Genomic DNA, 19701 nt, shown 5'->3' on the forward strand with positions numbered 1-19701 from the left:
GAGAAAAAAGAAAAGGGCAAATTTTTTGGTCGGCAGGAGGCTTTATTCCATACGGCTGTCCTCTAGATAAATTACACACAGCATACCACTGAAAAAAAAAATAGAAATTAAAAAGAGAGAGAGAGAGAGTCATTTAATAGGTCTAATGGCTCTTCTCTTTAATTGTAAGTGAAATGTTAGGTATGATTATCGTTAAAAACGAATTTGAACCACATTATTTTCTAATTGAATTAAAAAAAATAAAAAAAATAAAAGAAGAAGAAGAGAGAGAGAGAGAGAAAAAAGAGACTCCCATTCGCAAGGCCGAGCCTTTACTTAAGAGTTGGGACTTCACAAATTAGGCTGCTCGCCAAACCGTCATCCTCTCCGCATCGCCTTCGCTATTTCTTCAAGCTCGTCAAAATCCCTAGGTCAACCGGGTAATCTCTCTTTCCTGCGATCTCATTTACTTGAAATTCTCTGAATTTAGGTTTAATTTTTTGTATTTTTCAAATTAGGGATACGTTCTACTTTTAGGGCTTTCCTCAATTTCAAATATTTGATGTTCATATCTACTTTCTGCTAGAATTTTAGGGGTTTTCTCGTCTCCGACTTGCGTTGCGTTTATATCTGTGGGTAGTATGTTTTTACTCTATTTTCATCCGATTTTGCTCGAATGTTGATGTGTTGCTGAATTTGTACTATCTTTAATCATCACTCTCCCTGATTTTGTTCCATTTTTACTGTTATGTTTGTTCGTTGGCGTTCGAGTTCGATTTTTTTCTTTTCGGTTTGAATTTTGTTTATTAATGGGTGTCTGAGTACTTGAAGCAAAGTTGAACCTTGAAATCTGCAGGATGCCATTATTGTTAGCTCACGAAGTTATATTGTAGATTACCAAATGTTATTAAAACCCCAGTTTGTGATGTTGACAAAGCGATATACTAAGTATGCTTTTGTGGTGCTAGATATCGATTATCTTTGGTGCGTCATAGTGAAAGATATAAATAAGCAGATGAACAAGAAACTATAGACTAGCCATGTAGATCTTACTTGATTAAAGATTTCATGGGTTCTCGAAAGTTTAACTGGGTCAGCTAGATATATTTGTGATGCTGTAGAATTTAGTTTAACTAACATCTTTCTTTGCGTGTTATTATTAAAAGGAAATTCACCCAGCACGTCAGAGTTCATAAGAGATTTGCTACTTCTTGGGATCCTAACGGATCCCGCTTTAATTTTGATATTTATTGCCTGATGTAATTTGCTATATGATTTTAATATTTTGGTCTGTTCCATTTCTGCAGGACTTGGATAGTTCAAAGCATTGAGAATGTCTTCATCGTATCTCCCAGCAACTACTGATTCGATTGCTCAGGCTTTAGAGGCCAACGCTCCATCTGAATCCATCTCTATTCTTTATCGCGTTCTTGAAAACCCATCAGCATCTCCTGAAGCTATACGGATAAAGGAGCAGGCCATCACAAATCTTTCGGATCTTCTAAGACAAGAAAATCGGGCAGATGATCTTCGTAACCTTCTCACTCAGTTGAGGCCTTTTTTTAACTTGATTCCCAAGGCGAAAACTGCAAAAATTGTCCGCATTATTATTGATGCACTTGCTAAGATACCAGACACGTCAGAACTTCAGATTTCCCTTTGCAAAGAAATGGTGCAGTGGACCCGTGCTGAGAAGCGAACTTTCCTTAGACAGCGAGTGGAGGCCAGGCTTGCATCTCTTTTGATGGAAAGCAAAGAGTTTTCGGAAGCACTAACTCTCCTATCAGGCTTGATCAAGGAAGTGAGAAGGCTAGATGACAAGCTTCTCCTTGTGGACATAGATTTGTTGGAGAGTAAGCTCCACTTTTCTTTGAGAAATCTCCCTAAAGCCAAGGCTTCACTCACAGCTGCAAGAACAGCCGCCAATTCTATATATGTGCCTCCAGCTCAGCAAGGAACTATTGATTTGCAGAGCGGGATCCTTCATGCAGAAGAGAAGGACTACAAGACTGCATACAGTTATTTCTTTGAAGCATTTGAAGCCTTCAATGCTCTTGAAGATCCTCGGGCTGTATTTAGCCTCAAGTATATGTTGCTGTGCAAAATTATGGTGAGCCAGGCTGATGATGTGGCAGGTATAATATCATCAAAAGCGGGCCTGCAGTACTTGGGACCTGAGCTGGATGCTATGAAAGCGGTTGCTGATGCTCACTCGAAGCGTTCTTTGAAGCTTTTTGAGACTGCTCTTCGTGATTTCAAGGCACAGCTAGAGGAAGACCCTATTGTCCACAGGCACCTCTCCTCCCTGTACGACACTCTGTTGGAACAGAATCTCTGCAGGTTGATCGAGCCTTTCTCAAGGGTGGAGATTGCTCACATTGCAGAACTGATTGAACTGCCAATCGACCATGTGGAGAAGAAACTGTCTCAGATGATTTTGGACAAGAAGTTTGCAGGGACTTTGGACCAGGGCGCTGGATGCCTCATCATCTTTGACGATCCCAAGACAGACGCAATATACCCTGCAACGTTGGAGACCATATCCAACATCGGCAAGGTCGTGGACAGCCTCTACGTGAGGTCTGCGAAGATAATGGCGTGAGGTTGTATGGTCAAGGAGGCTGTTTCCTGCCGTCGCTTTATTTCTTTTGGTTATACTTTTGAGTCAATTCTGTGATATCCCAGCAGTAGTCCTTTATTTTCGTTGTTTTAGACTAAATTGTACTTGTGAGTTTGGAAGGTTCTACCATTTGGAGAATTTCATTCAACACAAAAGGGGAAGAGGATCCGCACCGGACCTTAGTGTCGGGAGTCTTCTTATCAAACAATTTGGATCGCACAAATTAAATCCAACGGTTTCTATTAATTTATTTTCCTAGCCCACCACATATGTCTTGATTTAACTTGAACACCAATTAGCTATCCAGATTGCTTGATGAGGAGGTTATGGACATTAAGGTTCGGATCCTTTTACCACAAAAGGAACTTGTATTGAGACTACTTTTACCGTGGTTTGTTGTGTTGTCAAAATGATCAAAACGCAGCGTCACAAGGGCAAAAAATGGCATAAAGACGTTGAAACTCCGGAATCTAACGGACGTCTTTTAACTGTCAACGAAAAGAGAACGAAAAGAGAGATAGATAGTTAGAGAGAGAGTGAGAAGTAGACGTCTGTTTATTTTTCACGGAGCCTTTCCAAGTCGAATCTGGATTTCGGTATAGACCAAAATCTGAACTTCGACGTTGAGGACAACCCCCGATCCTCCAAAGCCCAGATCGTTGCCTTCCCGATTCCCAAATTCCCAATTGAATTACCAAATTTCTGCGCCGGGCAGTAAAAGCAGTGACCGAGATGAGTGAGGTATTCGAAGGCTACGAGCGTCAGTACTGCGAGCTCTCCGCAAACCTCTCGCGAAAATCCAACTCCGCCGCCCTTCTTCCCGACTATGGTACTGTTCTGTTATTCCTTTTTCTGCCGATTTAGTGACGTGGGTTTGTGAGATTAGCTCCAAATCTTCTTAATTATGTGTTTTATTAATCAATTAGTAATTTAGTAACATTAATTGAGGGATTTCTTTTGGGGGTTTATTGGGTAGTTTTTTGTTCAATTGTTTGTTGGGTTGCTTTGTGCAATTCCGGTCCTTTAAGCCATCGTGTGTTTGATCCGATCGTTTTTGGGTAGTTCTGATCATTATATGAAATGGATTGGTTTTGATCAATGCGAATTGCAGAGCAGAAGAAGCAGAAATTTTCTGAGATTAAAATTGGTCTCGATGATGCCGAAGCTTTGGTAATTGCTGCACAACATACAAATTTCACTTGTTTTTGCTTTTTCTGGAAAGCTACTGGGGCTTATATACGTTCCTTGTTTGTTTATGCGAACGAGTGATGTGATTTGTTTTCTCAGATTCGGAAAATGGACCTCGAAGCCAGAAGCTTGCAGCCGAGCGTGAAGGCGGTGCTTCTTGCTAAGCTAAGGGAGTATAAATCTGATCTCAATAAGTTGAAAAGGGAAATCAAAAGAGTTGCATCGCCTGATGCCAGTCAGGCTGCTCGGGACGAACTGCTGGAGGCAGGAATGGCTGATCCACATGTGGTAAGTATGGACGCTGTTTGGATCATTCCACTTTCATTGGACATTGTACACTTCCTTGTTTGAGAAGTTTTTACCAAAGCATATTTGATTCGATTAATTTTACACATTTATGCTTGACATGCTGTAATTGAAATCTAATTCCCAACTACCTAGGGTGCCCGTTCTTGCATACCTTTCGTCTTGATTTATGACAACGGCTTCCACTAGGCCGTTTTCTTTTATTCTCGGTGTACTATTTACAGGATAGATGTAATGTTTATCTTCCATTGCTTTTTCTTTGGTAGAATACAATAAATTTTCTTGATGATTTATGGACAATGAAACAGGTTTCTTCTGATCAAAGAGAGAGAATGACAATGTCTGTTGAGAGATTGAATGCATCAAGTGATAGAATCACACAGAGTAGAAGAACGATATTGGAAACTGAAGAGCTTGGTGTCTCCATTCTCCAAGATTTGCATCAACAGCGGGAAACTCTCCTGCATTCCCATCTAAAAGTAAGTTTTAACTTTTTAATCACGTTTCTGCTTAAGGTTCATTGTCACTTAGACTTCTGTTCGACTTTCCTGATGTCGAATTCATGGAGTTTCTCTTCAATGTCTTTCACACATTTCATAACCAGATTCATTCCTAAACTTTCTTGTTGAGGAACCAAAGATCTTATACTTGAAGTGGAGCTCATAACTCCCCTGGTAGTGCACCAAAAACCCAAGATAATGTGGCGATAGTCCTCTGAAATCCGACATACAATGCGAACAAGGCAGCTGCATTAGTGAATTTGTTAATCTGTGTGTGTTCTCCTTTTTCTTTTGCAGCTTAATGCAGTAGATGACGCCATTGACAAGAGTAAAAGAGTTTTAACTGCCATGTCGCGGAGGATGACGAAGCATAAATGGATCATCGGCTCAGTTATCGGAGCTCTTATCGTTGCAATCCTCTTTATTCTATACTTTAAGCTTTCTCATTAACGGATACCATCTCTGGTACTGGTAACTTTATCTCTATTCAAAATGTTGTATCTGTATATGCTTTGTTGCCTGAATTATGAATCACGTTCTTATCATATTCTCCCCGTATTGTACTCTGTCATTAGTCTTTTTTTATATTTACTCGAAAATGTTTCAATTAATACGTACTTAACGTTGCGCAATTGAATATCTGTTTACATTTAATTAAAGTATAAATCACCCTTTTAATTAGTGAATATTTAATTAAAACGAAGAAAGAAAGAAAAACGTATAGATTAAGAAGCAAACGAGAGTATTGAAAAGCTGTTTAAATCAAAATTAGTAGTTGACGAATGTCTTACTCAATTTAAACCGTTAACTCAAGCAGATTAATGAGCATACCTCTTCCTCATAGCACGTTAATAAACAAAGCATGCTCGCATCAACAACTCCATTACGTCGGACTTTGTCGGACTGAATACGATGGCGAATAACAATATAACGGCTCGTTTGGTATGCCTGATGATTTTCTCGTCGGTAATGTTACTCCCGGACACCGTAGGCGGCGCGTGGAGTTGCCTTGGAGCCCAAGAACACCACTTTTCCCTAAAAAACTACTTCGGGGAAGCCTTCAAACGGCAACACGCTACGGGTTATATAGATATTTACTGTGAACCAACGGAACTCGATCCTCTTCCGTTTCCTACCCTTTCAAGTGAGGGGCATCAAAAGAAAAATATGTCATTTTTTCTATCAGCTAATTTTGATATGTGTGCGGGATGGTTCCAAGATGTTCCGCCGTATAATTGCGGTGCTGCCTTGCTCCCCACCGGCAGCCTCTTGACGCCCAGTCCCAGCCGGTGGAGTACCAGAAAATTCCCGGTACTCCGTCAGGAGTATGATTGTGCCAAGAACAATAAATATTGCGAGGTCCACTTGCATGACGATCATGTACTTGTCAACTCGTCACCCCAAAAAAACATCTGGATTCGTTACGATCTTAATATCTAAATATCGAAGTTTGATTTGGCCAGGACCAAGCAATACTCCCAGTTCTGCATGCATGGCGATGGCGATAGAAAACACATCGAGTTGTTTTAATTATGTTTAGAGGTTCTTAATCTGGATTAGTTGAACATTAATTAATAAGGGATTGTGATTAACGTTTAAGTATGTAGTTGCATACTTTCTTAGTCAACTGACAACTTACATACGCAAATGTCAGGAAGTAATTTTTTTGTCATAATGTAAGTGTTTTTGTTGAATTGTTTTTAGTAAGATCTTGTATAATTTTACGATTACGCATTAACGCGTTTTGTTGGTAAATAAGTTAAATAATATTTTTTTTAATCTTTAATTAATCACGAACAAATAGGTGCCCAAACATACGTAGATCTTGTTGTATCTCAGTGTTTGAAAATTCAAAGATCAAGTAATTCAGACTACGCAAATAAAATCTGCAAGTCTTCATTAAGAATCTGAAGTTTTTATTGACCCATTTCGCTTACACAAGTTAAGTGCTCATTTTCTCTTTCACAGGAATTAAGGTCTCGAATTTTCTGATCCAAAGAGATTCGAATTCCGCAAACATAGTCCCGTTTCAACCAAGGAACCAAGTCTCCTGGACCCACCAGCACAACACAGACAGAGAGCTCCAAAGACTGGACCGGAGAGAAGAAAAAATATCCCTCAGGCAGATTCTTTGAGATTCACAACCCAAATTTTCCTTCCTTCCTTTCCTTGTCTCACCTTCTAAGCCACCACCTACCACCCACCACCCACCGAACCGGACCAACCCAGAGAGAGAGGGAGAGGGATTTGACCCATACATACTTGCAATTTTGAACCAGATTTTGTTTTCAATTTTATTATTTCACAGCCCAAACGAGAATCATCCATGGATTCTCTCTCATCGGTAAAAGTGCTTCCCTCCGTAGTCACCAACCCTCTCTGTCCACGGCGACGCCGGATGCCTCCCCCTTATTCTTCTTCGCTCGGCAGCTTACACAATCGAAGTCTCTGCCGATTCTCCTCCTCCTCCTCTGTATTCGGTGTGCCGTGCTCTCCCTATTCCAGAAGGAGGTTCGTGTGCCCGTCCGGCGGCGGCGGCACTGCGCAGGAGGACGAGGAGGATGGCGACGACGACGACGACGACGGAAGTGAGCAGGTGGAGAAAGCGCTTCACCTCGACGGTAATATCCCTTCCACGTCCGACGAGTTCGTGAAACGCGTGTCGTCTCGTGCTTACGACATGCGCCGCCACCTCCAGCAGACCTTCGATTCCAGCAGCTACGATGGTACGAATTAAGTTCATGGCTGCTCCTGCTTTTATTCAGCCGTTTGAGAATTGAGATTTTGGTGATTGTGAGTTTTTTGAGCGATTATTAAGTTAATTAACTATTAATCGTGCTTTATTTGTTTGTTAATTCGTGATTCATTTGCTTAAATTAGTGTTATATGATATAGAAACTTAACTTGATTCACACATGATCTATACTCTGTTTTTTCTTATTTCCAAAAATTGAATAAACATGCAATGCAAATGAAAGAGTTGCGAAAACTCGTGTATGACGATGCATGATTGGCTTTTGTATACTATCGTTGTGCATAATTGGGGTGGAGAGATTTTTTAATGTGCTCGGAACACGTGGTAGTATTGCCATATCCATATGTCATTAAACAAGTGGAAGGAATTTGTTTTTCATGCGCCCCTCTGCTTGTATAATGACATATGACATATGTGTCTATGTTCCGGGCACACTAACAAATCTCTCATTGGCTTGGGATATTAGTGTAGTGCACGATACTGTCACTGTAGCATCCCGAGTTATGGTGCTTTTTTCTCACCACCTTGAGTGCTGATGAGCGTTACCATCACATTAGTTGTGTGTTGGATGAATGTGATTTAATCTCTGTGTACACAAATCTTGGTTCAGTATTGGAGGCCAACCCTTGGAGAGGACGTTCCAAGCCTGTGTATGTATTAACCCAAAGGGAAAACCAGTTGTGCACCATGAAAACCCGAAGAAATCGCAGGTCTCCTTCCTCTGCTCACTCTCTCTTCTGTGTGTGTCTGTTACCTTTCTCTTTGGTAGGCTTTAATTCTTGTTATTTGTGGCCTCAATGAGTCACTAGGTGTGGTGAAATATTGGTGGTTTATATGTGACAGTGAAGTTGAAACGGAGCTTGGGAAACTGTTCTCAAAAAGAGGGAAGTGGAATCAAAAGAAGCAGCCGACGAACGAGACAAAGTTCCAGATGCTTGTGGAGGATATTAGAGATGGAGTGCTTGTAAGTATTTTTCTCTCTTCTTCTTGCCAATTGTGTAAATGCTTGGATTGTTGGTGTCGTGTGAAGTTTTCATCTCGTAGGGATTAATAAATCTCTCTTATTGTATCTACGGTTGCATATTTTTTGAAATTTCAACGGAATTTGCAGGTTTTCGAGGATGAGAACGAAGCTGTAAGGTATTGTGACTTGTTGCAAGGAGGAGGTAAAGGTTGTGAAGGTGTTGCAGAAATAGAGGCCTCATCAGTAAGAAACATAGACCCGTCTCTAAATTTGACCTTTTTAGCATCGCGAAATTGTAATTGAACGATGATGGATGCACTTTTTGCTGAATTCTAACTATTGTTTCGTTGTGTATTAACTTTAGGTATTCGATCTCTGCCAGAAAATGCGAGCTTTAGCAGTTCTGTTCCGTCGCGGAATAAGCCCTCCTCTGCCTCAAAGCCTGGAGCTCAACCTTAGGGCTCGAAAGCGCTCGCTTGAAGACGAACAAGAACCATAAAGAGTACTCGATTCCTGCCTGGAACTGAATATTTGTCTAAGAAAGCATTCTTCTATGCAACTCATATACATACCCTGGATCTCTAAACTGTATATTATATATATTCATTGTAAGTTCTGGGGTTGTTCAACGCTCATTGTCTCGATTGCATTTCGCATACTGAATTATTGTATGCGTCGGTCGTATATAACTTTGAGTCTTCGATCTTGTAACATTAATTCCCTTCATCGGGTTTGATTTGAGGTTTGGCAGCTCCTGTGGAGTTCAGGCAAGAGGCTCGGTTTTAGGTTTATGGAAGAGGATGATGGGGATGACATTATACCATATTCAAACGATGGTGTTCGGTTGCTCACCACGCAACAAAGTAATTTTGTGAAATCAGAAGAGCGTTTTAGATTAAAACTTTTGGAGCTTTTCTAAGTTAAAATTTTGGTTTCGCCACTTACCCTAAAATTATAAGGAAAATTTTACTTGAATCCATGTAATTTCTTTTTACACACAACTTAAATTTTAAATGTTAATTGTCCTTTTTACCCTCTTGTACAATTACCATCAAGTATAAGATGAAATTAATAATAAAATTAAAATGTCTCAATAAACCCACACATTATAATTAAACCCTATTATCACTTCTTGTTTATCCTACATTTGTTTCGACTAAAATCCTAATAACTCTTATAGAGAAAGACAAGTTTTTTTTATCGATGGATCATGATTTTGAAGTTTTAATCCCTTGCCGACATGGATTTATGGATGAATGATAATTATTTGCCTCTTGAATTTATTGACCCCTTGTCGACATGTATATATAGAGAAGAATTGGAGTTGAGAGAGTTGCCACATCCTCTCTTTCAATGTCTACTTGCATTCACCAACTTGAAGGGCTATTACATCGTACCACCCTAACCACCAAAAGTTAAACTTTAGTCGGTTCACATAATCATAGAGCCATGAAAAAAGCATAGGTACTGTAGCTATACTGGCCATTGGCCAACCTTGTATACATGGTTAGCCAATTTTGTTTTCATTATTTCTAAAATCTGTACCCAGATGTATCACTAAAGTAGGAGGAAACAAATTGGACATGGGACATCTCTCTCTCCTTCTCCTTTATGCTTCTTACACGAACAATCATATGAGCATCTTTAGAAATACCCTCTGTTAATTTATCCTAGGTGACATTCTTTAAACAAAAGCTGATCAAAAATTCTAACATACTCCTCAACAGATTCAAACTTTTCAGGAACACATTGGAGATCTGTTTCCCGTGGTGCACAGATACAAACTTCAATCAAATTTTCAATTTGTGATTTCGTTTTTTAAATGGGTGCAAAGATAAATTTACATTTTGAATTGGGTTTAGGAAGGTAGTCTAGGTAATAAAATTGGGTTTAAAAAAATATTAATCCTTTAATTAAAAATAATATAGATATAAAAAATAATTTAAATGTAGAAAAAGATTACGAGGGTTCAAATAAAATTTCCCAAATTATAAATATCAACTACGTCGACTACTATACAATGTGCGATGCCACATCTAAAATTTCTCACCAAGTTCCCACCCATCTGGCGGCGGAGTTAATTCAATGAATATAATCGCAAATTGGAAACATTAGCAATAACATGATTCACATGGTGGCACACCAACGCAACGCCAAAAGATAAAACAAGGTGAGAAAGGAATGCGATTCCGTTGAAAAAGTAAAGCCATAAAGCCAAGTCACTTTTTTTATTTTTCTTTACTAGCTTGTTTGGATCTCAATAAAATAAAAAGAATCACACATAAATACTTGGTGCACACAAATGTCAAAGCAACTGCTTACACATTATTATAATTAAAGCATTGTCGATTCTTCCTACGACTTATAAGAAACTGTCAATTTCTCTTATAAACTTTAATTTAACCAAGTAATCACATGAACTTTCATAATTGCAAAAAGGTGTGCCCAACATATTGGTTTTTTTCTTCTTCTTCTTCTGTTCCGCTATTTTACCCGTACACTTTTTTGTTTGAATTTTAGGATTTAGGGGATAAATTAAAATTCAAGGGGAAATTGGTCAAATTATAAAAGTTCAGGGGGAATTTCAAATTAAGAGAAAATTGGTTAATTATAAAAAAAATTAGGGGAGTAACGGGTTAAAATTTAAGTTCACATGGTAAATTGACAACTCCTTACCTGTACACTTTTTTCTTTTTCTTTGAACATATTATATTATCGACATTAAGGCGGAGGGAGTGAGTTTAGCCTCACAATGAGCTAACAATAATGTGGTTCAAATTCGCATTTGTAGAAAATCAAACCTAAAACCTCTGACTACAAGTGAAGAATATTTATTTATTTTTCCCTTTTAGATTAGCTATTTGTTTTTTACTATAATACCCTTGTGTCAAGGGAATGTTTAGGAATTTTAACGAAAAGTTTCCAGTACTGTTCACTTTAACGAAAAACACATTTTTGCACTAAAAAGTCAATCCTGGTATTATTCACTTTACCCTTTATTTTGTCTTTATCTTTAAAAGTTAAAACTCAAAACTTTCAAGCCATTTTCATTAGATTTCTATGTTTCTATTGTGTTGTCCCTTTTTCAAGGAGCCACGTAAGGGATACAGTTATCTAGCATTACCGACGTCAAGTAAGAAAAAATGGCAAGCTTGTAACAAATAGCAAAATCTATGGATATTATTGTAGATAATGTGGTTAGTGTTTTATAAGGGGGATCTAATTCAGAAGTATAAAACTACTCAGGCTATGATGTAAGAATAATCTTATTTAAGCCCATCTAAAAGCCTCTTAGAGCATCTCTATTTGGAGATGTCAAATTTTAAACATCAAAATGATAGTTGATAGCTTATGTGGCAATTTGACATTTTGTACAATATTTTGCTCCACTTTAATATGTCAAATAATAATATCATTTAATAAATTTTTTTATCTTTTTTGTGGAGTCCAATGATTAAAGCAACCAATCAAATATTTCAAAAATATAACAACATTTATTATATATTATATTAATTTATTAAAATATTATTTAATAAATTTGACATCTGCTGACACACCCCGACCTAAATCAAGGCGTGCTAGCCGTCACGTGAGAGTGACGTAACCATGTGCACAGTGCGGAAGCAATACTGATATATAGAAATACGAGTGAATAAAAACCAAACTACTAAAAGTACTAGCTAAAATAAGGTGCTAGTGCGAGATTAAGTGTGAAATACACAATTAGAGCATAAATAGCCTAAGTGCCGTCCAATTGGACAAGTACTAATTATACAACATCCAAAGGTGATCCTACATTTGTAATGTTCTGTCAGAACCACCGTCGAAATCCCCGTGAGCCACCAAAGCACTTCTACCTAAAACCTGAAGGGGTGCAAAACAAAAAGTGTGAGTGGGCAAAAACAAAACTTTTCAAAATCATTTCATTTATCAAAAGCGCTAACCCCTCGTCGTAAAACCTGTATAATTTCCCAGAAAAATAATATATATATATATGCTATATCAAAAATCATGCTCAGGATGAAAATCCATAGAAATATACCATGCCAAAGTATCTCAATGAAATGCCATAAGTAATCTAGTTAAAATATATCAATGCCAGATATCATATCAGTCGGATCCACCTAACGTGGCCTACACGGCTGAGTCTATAGCTCATAACCAATCTCCATCATATCAAATCCTGCACACGAGTCGGAACCACCTAAAGTGGTCTGTACGACAAGACTAGGTGTAAAATAAATATGCTTAACAAAACAAACAAAAGCTTAAGTCCTACATGGGTCCAAACACTTAGGAAAGATTTTAATTGGTCCAAATCCTTAGCCCAATAACACAGACTACCACCAACAAGCTCAAGGGCAATTTAGTCATTTCACACCATCGATAAAAATAATTGGGGACGAGCTGTGACATCTGCTGTCAAATTTGATAGCAAAAGGCTTTACCTTCAAATGACTCAGCGTCACCTAAGAAACTGAAGGCTAGTTTGGAGAGAATTTGCTGCCATTTTTTTACTGTTATATGCCTATGTGGCAATTTTGACGTCTCATTTAGAGATGCTCTTAGTTTTTTTACGTAAATGATTTTTAAATATCAATTAAAAATGAACAGTCTCATTTATGACACGTAATATATTAAACTTTATTTATCACAATTAGGTAGACAATTAAGTCCCCGGCCCCCACCACATCTCGGGTTCGACTCCACCGTAGCACGATATTGTCCGCTTTGAGCCCCGACCATGCCCTCACGGTTTTGTTTTTGGGAACTCACATAAGAACTTTCCAGTGGATCACCCATCCTGGGATTGTTCTTGCGTGAACTCGCTTAACTTCAGAGTTTCAATGAACTCCGAAGCCAGTGAACTTCCAAAAGGCCTTGTGCTATATGGAGGTAGGCATGTACATATAAGGCATAGAAGATCCTTTCCCTTGGGCGATGTGTGATATAACAATCCACCCCCTTAAGGCCCAACGTCCTCGTTGGCACACTTCTGGCCAGATATTGGCTCTGATACCAAATTGTCACATCCCGGCTTTAGCCCCGACCACATCCCAGACTCGATTCCGCTGTAACACAATATTGTCCGCTTTAGACCCCGACCACACCCTCACGATTTTGTTTTTGGGAACTCACACGAGAACTTCTCAATGGGTCACCCATCCTTGGATTGCTCTCGCGTGAACTCGCTTAACTTCGGAGTTCCGATGAACTCTGAAGCTAGTGAGCTCCCAAAAGACATCGTGCTAATTAGAGGTGGGCATGTACATATAAGGCATAGAGGATCCTCTCTCCTGGGTGATGTGGGATCTAACAATCCACTCCCCTTAAGGGCCCAACGTCCTCGTCGGCACATTTCCAGCCAGGCTAGGCTCGGAGGCTAGTACCTAGCGATGTACTTGTGAGTGGGCATTTTCATTTTATACCTATACATATTTATAGCTTCCCTAAATACATAGTTACTTCACTTTTACGCTTATATTTCCAAGTATTCATTATTGTGGTATAAATTGTGATAAATGTTGCTATATGGATGAGATATTACTGTCATGACATTCATACATATTTATACATGCTCATCTGCTGCACCCCGGTGTTAGTACTCGCCCTAAGGCCAGGGCCAGTCCTTCACATGTATGTTCACATCCGCACCATTTGCTCGCCTTGGATCCAAGTTAGGTGCCAGTCTTGTCAGGTAGATTACATTAGGCAATTCGACTTGTATGTGACCGTGCTTCTGCACCAACCTTCACGTGATCATAGTACTAGAGCGTATTGATTACACCCAGTCTTGTTCGTGTTAGAGATTATCTATTCGAACTCATGTCAGCTTAGATGGATAAGCACTTAGTTATACTTGATTATCACATGATTATATTACTGTGTCATTTGATATATCATGACTCGACATATTTCTGGTTATAATGCTGTTGTATTATTGTTTACATACCTACGTAGTATGTTTTAAGGAAATTATACTTATTTTATGGCGAGGGGTTAGTATATTCGAAAATAAAAGTGTTCTTATAAGCATTGTTTTGCTGACCCACTCAACTTTGTTTTTCGCCCCTCCAGGACTTAGATAGCTGTACTCTTTGTGGCACTCGAGGAATCTCAGCAGTTCGGACATTACCTTCGGTTTAGACGTACGAACTTATCACTATTGTGTAATAAGTGTACTCTAGCGATTTTGACTACTCTTTGGTCGCCGCACTGTCTATTAAGCTTTGAATAATTGTAGTAGATTATTCCCACGATTGCGCACTCTTTCACTATTTAGTATTATTAGCTCTAATTAGTTTCAAATTTATTCACTTTTTCACATCACTTATCCTTATGGTTACGTCACCTCACGATGATGGCCAGCACACTTCGACCCTCCAAGGTCGGGGTGTGTCAAGAGAGACAAAAAAGTAGTCCACAACCTAAATTCAAGCCTAGAAAATACAAAGGAAATACCTAAAAAGTGCCAGCTAAAAAGAAACAAAAGAAAACCCTAAAGTTGGAGAGGAACCACTAGCCACCACAAATTCAAATGTGTCTCCATCGCAGGACCACCCCTCACCAAGAGAACGAACCAACGAAACAATTAGATTAACAAAAAATGTAGGTGAGCAAGCCACCTGCGCAGTAAGCCATCATATAATCCCACTAAATAGTGCTAATAACACTTTAATAGCCACCCAAAACCCAAGCATGTCGCCGAGGAGGAGCACCCAGGCCGAGTAGCAGTGGTTGATGGTTGAGGATACGTAACAGAAAGTAGCATCAGAGCAAGAAAGTGCATGAAGGCCCAAATATGAGATAAGCTCAGAAGAATTGAGACAAAACTCAAGGAAATCCGAAACAAAAGGCCAAAAGTAAAGCAACACAAAACTAAAAAGGAAACAGAAAAGGAGAAAAAGTTGAATTTGGAAATGAAGGTTGGAAAAGGGAAAGGAAGAGAGGCTGGGATATGGTAAGAGGAGATGGAAGGGAAGTAGAAGGATTAGAAGGAAGGGGTAGCGAGCTACCCCCAGACTCCAAGCAAAAGCAAAGAGCAGCTGTTGAGAATCAGATCTAAGGTCTGTAGTATAGGAGAGAAAAGCTATAAAAAGAGCCTTCTGGTTGAGAGCATGTAACTATTATTTTGTATCAAGCGATAGATTATTCACAGTAAGAATCTTCCTCTTCAATTTAATCTATTGTAAATAAAAAGTATTGTAACATAAATATATTAGTACACTAAATTTCATAATACAATTGGTTGATATTTTTCGTTCAAAGGGTCCAACTGATAGTACCACACTGAAAATTTTATCTGTTAGTATATTGTATGTACAATCATTTCCCATATATTTGCGCTCCCTGCCCAATAAGTAAACATAACCAACAAAACCAACCGACTATCCCCAAAAGTCACCCCACCTTCCCGTTTCCACCAAAACAACAAATAACAGATAATAAATTAAAATTAATTAAAATACGAGCATTTGCCGATCCGTATTCCACATTCCAAACTCCGATCCGCTCTTCACTGATGAGCTCCGAAGCTTCCGACTCGTCCGGTGGCGGGTGTGCTTTCACGGCCGACAAGGACAAGCAGAAGGAGAAGGCCCGAGTCAGCCGCACCTCCCTCATACTCTGGCACGCCCACCACAACGATGTCGTCGCCGTCCGCAAGCTCCTCGAGGAGGATCAATCCCTCGTCCACGCCCGCGACTACGACAACCGCACTCCGCTCCACGTCGCCTCGCTCCACGGCTGGATCGACGTCGCCAAGTGCCTTATTGAGTATGGCGCCGATGTCAACGCCCAAGATCGATGGAAGAACACTGTACTTCTTCCTAATCTTTTGTTAATTATTCAATTAACTTATTAATCAAAATAAACGCAATGCATATGGTGTGTAATTACGATTATATGTGTTAATCGGGTCTTAATTTTGTTAATGTTGATGGCAGCCTCTGGCTGATGCTGAAGGAGCTAAGAAGCATAAGATGATTGAGCTTCTGAAATCGTACGGTGGCTTGTCTTATGTAAGTCCAAACTCCATAGCGATAATTCATTTCATGGAGTGAAGTTCTTTTAAATGTTGTTTGGTTTGATTGGCTCTGATTCTCTGTTTTGAGTGTTATTGATGCTGCAGGGCCAAAATGGGAGCCATTTCGAACCGAAGCCGGTGCCGCCCCCTCAGCCCAACAAGTGTGATTGGGAGATTGAACCGTCCGAACTCGACTTCTCCAGCTCACTTACCATAGGGAAGGTCTGAATTTCTTATCATCTACAAGTTTTAGAATGGCCAAATCTTGCAATATATGTTAAAAGAATATCGTTCTGCTTAAGTTTTCGGTTTGCTTTGTGATGCACTGCTATGTAAATCTTGTTGCTTGGATTTTCACGTCTGTGGATTTTAAGATGTTGCGTTGTTTCAATTGTTCCGTAATGTTAATCGAGTTGTCATGCTTTATATTTACCCCCAACCCACTATAATTTGTAGTTACTGTTCAACATTTGCAGGCTCCAAGGCGTAGGTTCCTTTGAGCTAAGATAACCCATTAAGTCGGACCCTATTTTCCCGAATGTAGTTTCTTGCTGATTTATGCCAATGATCTTTTGGATTTATTCTTTGTTTAGCTAGCTGAAGTAGTTTTGGTCTGTTCACGATTTGGTGTTATTGCACTAGTTCCTTCTGTATTTCCATAATCTCACTGTGTTTGGCAAGATTTGGCCTCACCTTGATGTGTACTGCTTGTAGGGCTCTTTTGGCGAAATTTTAAAAGCGCATTGGCGTGGGACACCAGTAGCTGTCAAACGCATTCTTCCATCTCTTTCCGGTGATAGATTGGTGATGTAAGTTCCACCTTAACTTTTATGTGCGAGATAAAACAATTGTTACAACTTAGTTACTGTGGAACTTTTTTCTTTTGAAAGAATAATTCGTTCTTTTTAATATATTTTATGAACTGTGTTTGATTGACAAATGAACAAAATTTTTGTTCGCCGAGAGAGGGCTCTTTAAACAATTTATGCATCATTCGTTCCTAGAAATTGACAACTTTATTCAATCAATTCCATATATCAAATTTTATGGAGCCCTGGAGGTGGGTTTCCTTAATGTAATGCTTAAAATTGAAATCACAATCAGCAATTTTTCTTTAGCCCACATTTCCATTATATTAAAAGGTAAATTTCTTACTTGCTCTTTGCTTTCCTGATACAGCCAAGACTTCCGGCATGAAGTTAACTTGCTAGTGAAGCTTCGTCACCCTAATATCGTCCAATTTCTTGGAGCTGTCACTGAGAAGAAGCCCCTTATGCTAATAACGGAGTATTTAAGAGGGGTATACTTCTCCATATTTGATTTATGTTTGGAATTCCGTCAGAGTTCTTGATAGTGGTTTTTAAAATGTGTCTTCCAAAGACGCTGCTTCTTAATTAATGTATAGTGTACTGTTTTAGGGTGATCTTCATCAGTACCTCAAGGAAAAGGGTGCACTTAGTCCTACAACGGCAATTAACTTTGCTTTGGATATTGCCAGGTACTTAAATAAAACTTCAATCAACTTATTGCCTTAGTTTAAGCAACCCTTTTGGACATGAAAGAGGTTTCTCAGGCAGAGATATATGGCTGAGGTTGTCATTCCGTTGAACGAAAATTAGGCTATAAAATTAGTAGATTCTCCAATTTCAGTACATCTGCTGTTTGGAAAATGCAGAGACTGGAATCATACTAGCACATGAAAATGTGTGCTTTTCTTAATCTAAAAAGAATGGTTACTTTTTACTTGTGAACATGTAGAAATGTGTTGTTTTTGACAATTTTGCTAATGTTCCTAAATTTCAACATGGCCAGAGGCATGGCTTATCTTCACAACGAGCCAAATGTTATAATTCACCGAGACCTAAAACCAAGGTAAGTTGATTTTTTATGCTAGAATGTCTTTAATTAATGCAATGGCCTAGATGATGTGTCTGCACAGGATGAAAGAAACTTTGGATTTGTACAGTTTTACGAGTTTCCATTTTTATTTCTCTAGTCTGTTTCCATCACTGAGAAAATGTGGCTTGCTTGCAGTATTTTCTATTTGTACTTCTGAATTTTGTTTATTTATCTCAGGAATGTTCTCTTAGTCAATTCTAGTGCCGACCATTTAAAAGTTGGAGATTTTGGATTAAGCAAGCTCATCAAGGTTCAGAATTCTCATGATGTATACAAGATGACCGGCGAAACTGGAAGTTGTGAGTGTCTTCTGAAAAGTTCAATATTGAGTACGAGTTACTATTAGATAAAATAAATTATTGCAATAAAACTTGTTCTTTGTGTTTTGCCTCGGAACAAACAAAAGACCGCTATATGGCTCCTGAAGTTTTTAGGCACCGGAGATATGATAAGAAGGTTGACGTGTTCTCTTTTGCAATGATACTATACGAGGTAAAGTTGGTTTCTGCAGATATCAAATTCAGATTAACCCTTAAAGGAAAAGATGTCAAATTGTTCAATTCCAGGCCCAATTTATAACACTCTCAACTGATGCAGATGCTTGAAGGGGACCCACCACTTTCGAATTACGAGCCTTATGAAGCCGCCAAATATGTGGCGGAAGGACACAGGCCTTTGTTTCATGGAAAAGGTCACACCCCGGAACTGAAAGAGTAAGTCGATTCTGTAATTTTTCAGCCAACCAAAATGTTCCCTTCGTTCGTGTTATTCCACTTGCATTGCCCATCTTTGAATTAAATCCAAAACTACGTCCACATGTTCAACAAAATTTTGCATTTTGTATCTCTTTCCTTACATCATTCCGAAAGAGTGGCATTCCGTTGCTAATTAAATTAAAGATCCTTATGCTTTTAATATATCCAATAAAACTCAAAATCTGGGTTGCTTACTTCTTTCCGTCGATTGTTTTACAGGTTAATAGAGCAGTGTTGGTCTCCCGACATGAACCAGAGGCCTTCTTTCTTGGACATTCTCAAAAGGCTTGAGAAGGTAAAGGAAAAAGCTCTACAAGCAGACCATCACTGGAACATATTTAATGCATAAATTTGAAAGTATCGACGTTGCCAGGTACATAAGTGAAAGTGATCCTCTGCCACTCACTTGTAGTTCCAGATCTGCACTGGGATTGTGAATAGGCTAAACTGCGAAATCTTGCGAGAGTAATTGTTGCGACTAGCGTTCTACTACTCTGTTTCAGATTCTTATTGTGAACGGCATTTTTCCTCTCTTTTTTTCTGCATAACAGTATGTCGTCGTCTTACAAAATTGTCCAAATTAACTTATGAGAATTTTCATGTTTTGACTTGATAATCTCCTTATCTTCTTTCAACCGTAATTTGTTCTAGTCTTGAAGTGACTATGAGAAGAGATGTATACTGGCCGGGACTCCGGATTATATGTTTT

The 19701-nt window shown here is 38.9% G+C and overlaps 4 protein-coding genes across 5 annotated transcripts; all 4 read left to right on the forward strand.

The window, feature by feature from the left end:
- The first annotated feature begins 286 nt into the window (after nt 1–286).
- LOC137730974 (26S proteasome non-ATPase regulatory subunit 11 homolog) lies at nt 287–2849 on the forward strand. The gene is made up of 2 exons (XM_068470001.1): nt 287–419; nt 1287–2849. The coding sequence occupies exon 2, from the start codon at nt 1313–1315 to the stop codon at nt 2579–2581; it is 1269 nt and encodes a 422-aa protein (XP_068326102.1). The 5' UTR covers nt 287–419; nt 1287–1312; the 3' UTR covers nt 2582–2849.
- Nucleotides 2850–3157: 308 nt separating this feature from the next.
- Nucleotides 3158–5135, forward strand: LOC137732148 (vesicle transport v-SNARE 12-like). Of its 2 annotated transcripts, none has more exons than XM_068471448.1 (5): nt 3158–3428; nt 3711–3769; nt 3887–4075; nt 4402–4572; nt 4891–5135. In XM_068471448.1, exons 1-5 carry the CDS (start codon nt 3332–3334, stop codon nt 5041–5043), a joined length of 669 nt encoding a protein of 222 aa, XP_068327549.1. In that variant the 5' UTR covers nt 3158–3331; the 3' UTR covers nt 5044–5135. The 2 variants fall into 2 exon arrangements, with proteins under 2 accessions (XP_068327549.1, XP_068327550.1); XM_068471449.1 differs by having other exon boundaries at nt 3716–3769.
- Nucleotides 5136–6788: 1653 nt separating this feature from the next.
- Nucleotides 6789–9038, forward strand: LOC137732077 (uncharacterized). Its single transcript, XM_068471373.1, has 5 exons — nt 6789–7319; nt 7959–8058; nt 8192–8312; nt 8460–8555; nt 8677–9038. The coding sequence occupies exons 1-5, from the start codon at nt 6920–6922 to the stop codon at nt 8809–8811; spliced, it is 852 nt and encodes a 283-aa protein (XP_068327474.1). The 5' UTR covers nt 6789–6919; the 3' UTR covers nt 8812–9038.
- A 6644-nt stretch (nt 9039–15682) lies between these two features.
- On the forward strand, nt 15683–19603 carry LOC137731049 (serine/threonine-protein kinase VIK). The gene is made up of 11 exons (XM_068470105.1): nt 15683–16131; nt 16259–16333; nt 16444–16560; nt 17053–17147; nt 17518–17638; nt 17757–17836; nt 18151–18210; nt 18415–18536; nt 18644–18729; nt 18835–18950; nt 19212–19603. The coding sequence occupies exons 1-11, from the start codon at nt 15835–15837 to the stop codon at nt 19339–19341; spliced, it is 1299 nt and encodes a 432-aa protein (XP_068326206.1). The 5' UTR covers nt 15683–15834; the 3' UTR covers nt 19342–19603.
- Nucleotides 19604–19701: the final 98 nt, after the last annotated feature.

The sequence above is a fragment of the Pyrus communis genome, chromosome 4 (genome assembly GCF_963583255.1).
Source record: "Pyrus communis chromosome 4, drPyrComm1.1, whole genome shotgun sequence".
In the NCBI taxonomy this organism is placed as follows: Eukaryota; Viridiplantae; Streptophyta; class Magnoliopsida; order Rosales; family Rosaceae; genus Pyrus; species Pyrus communis.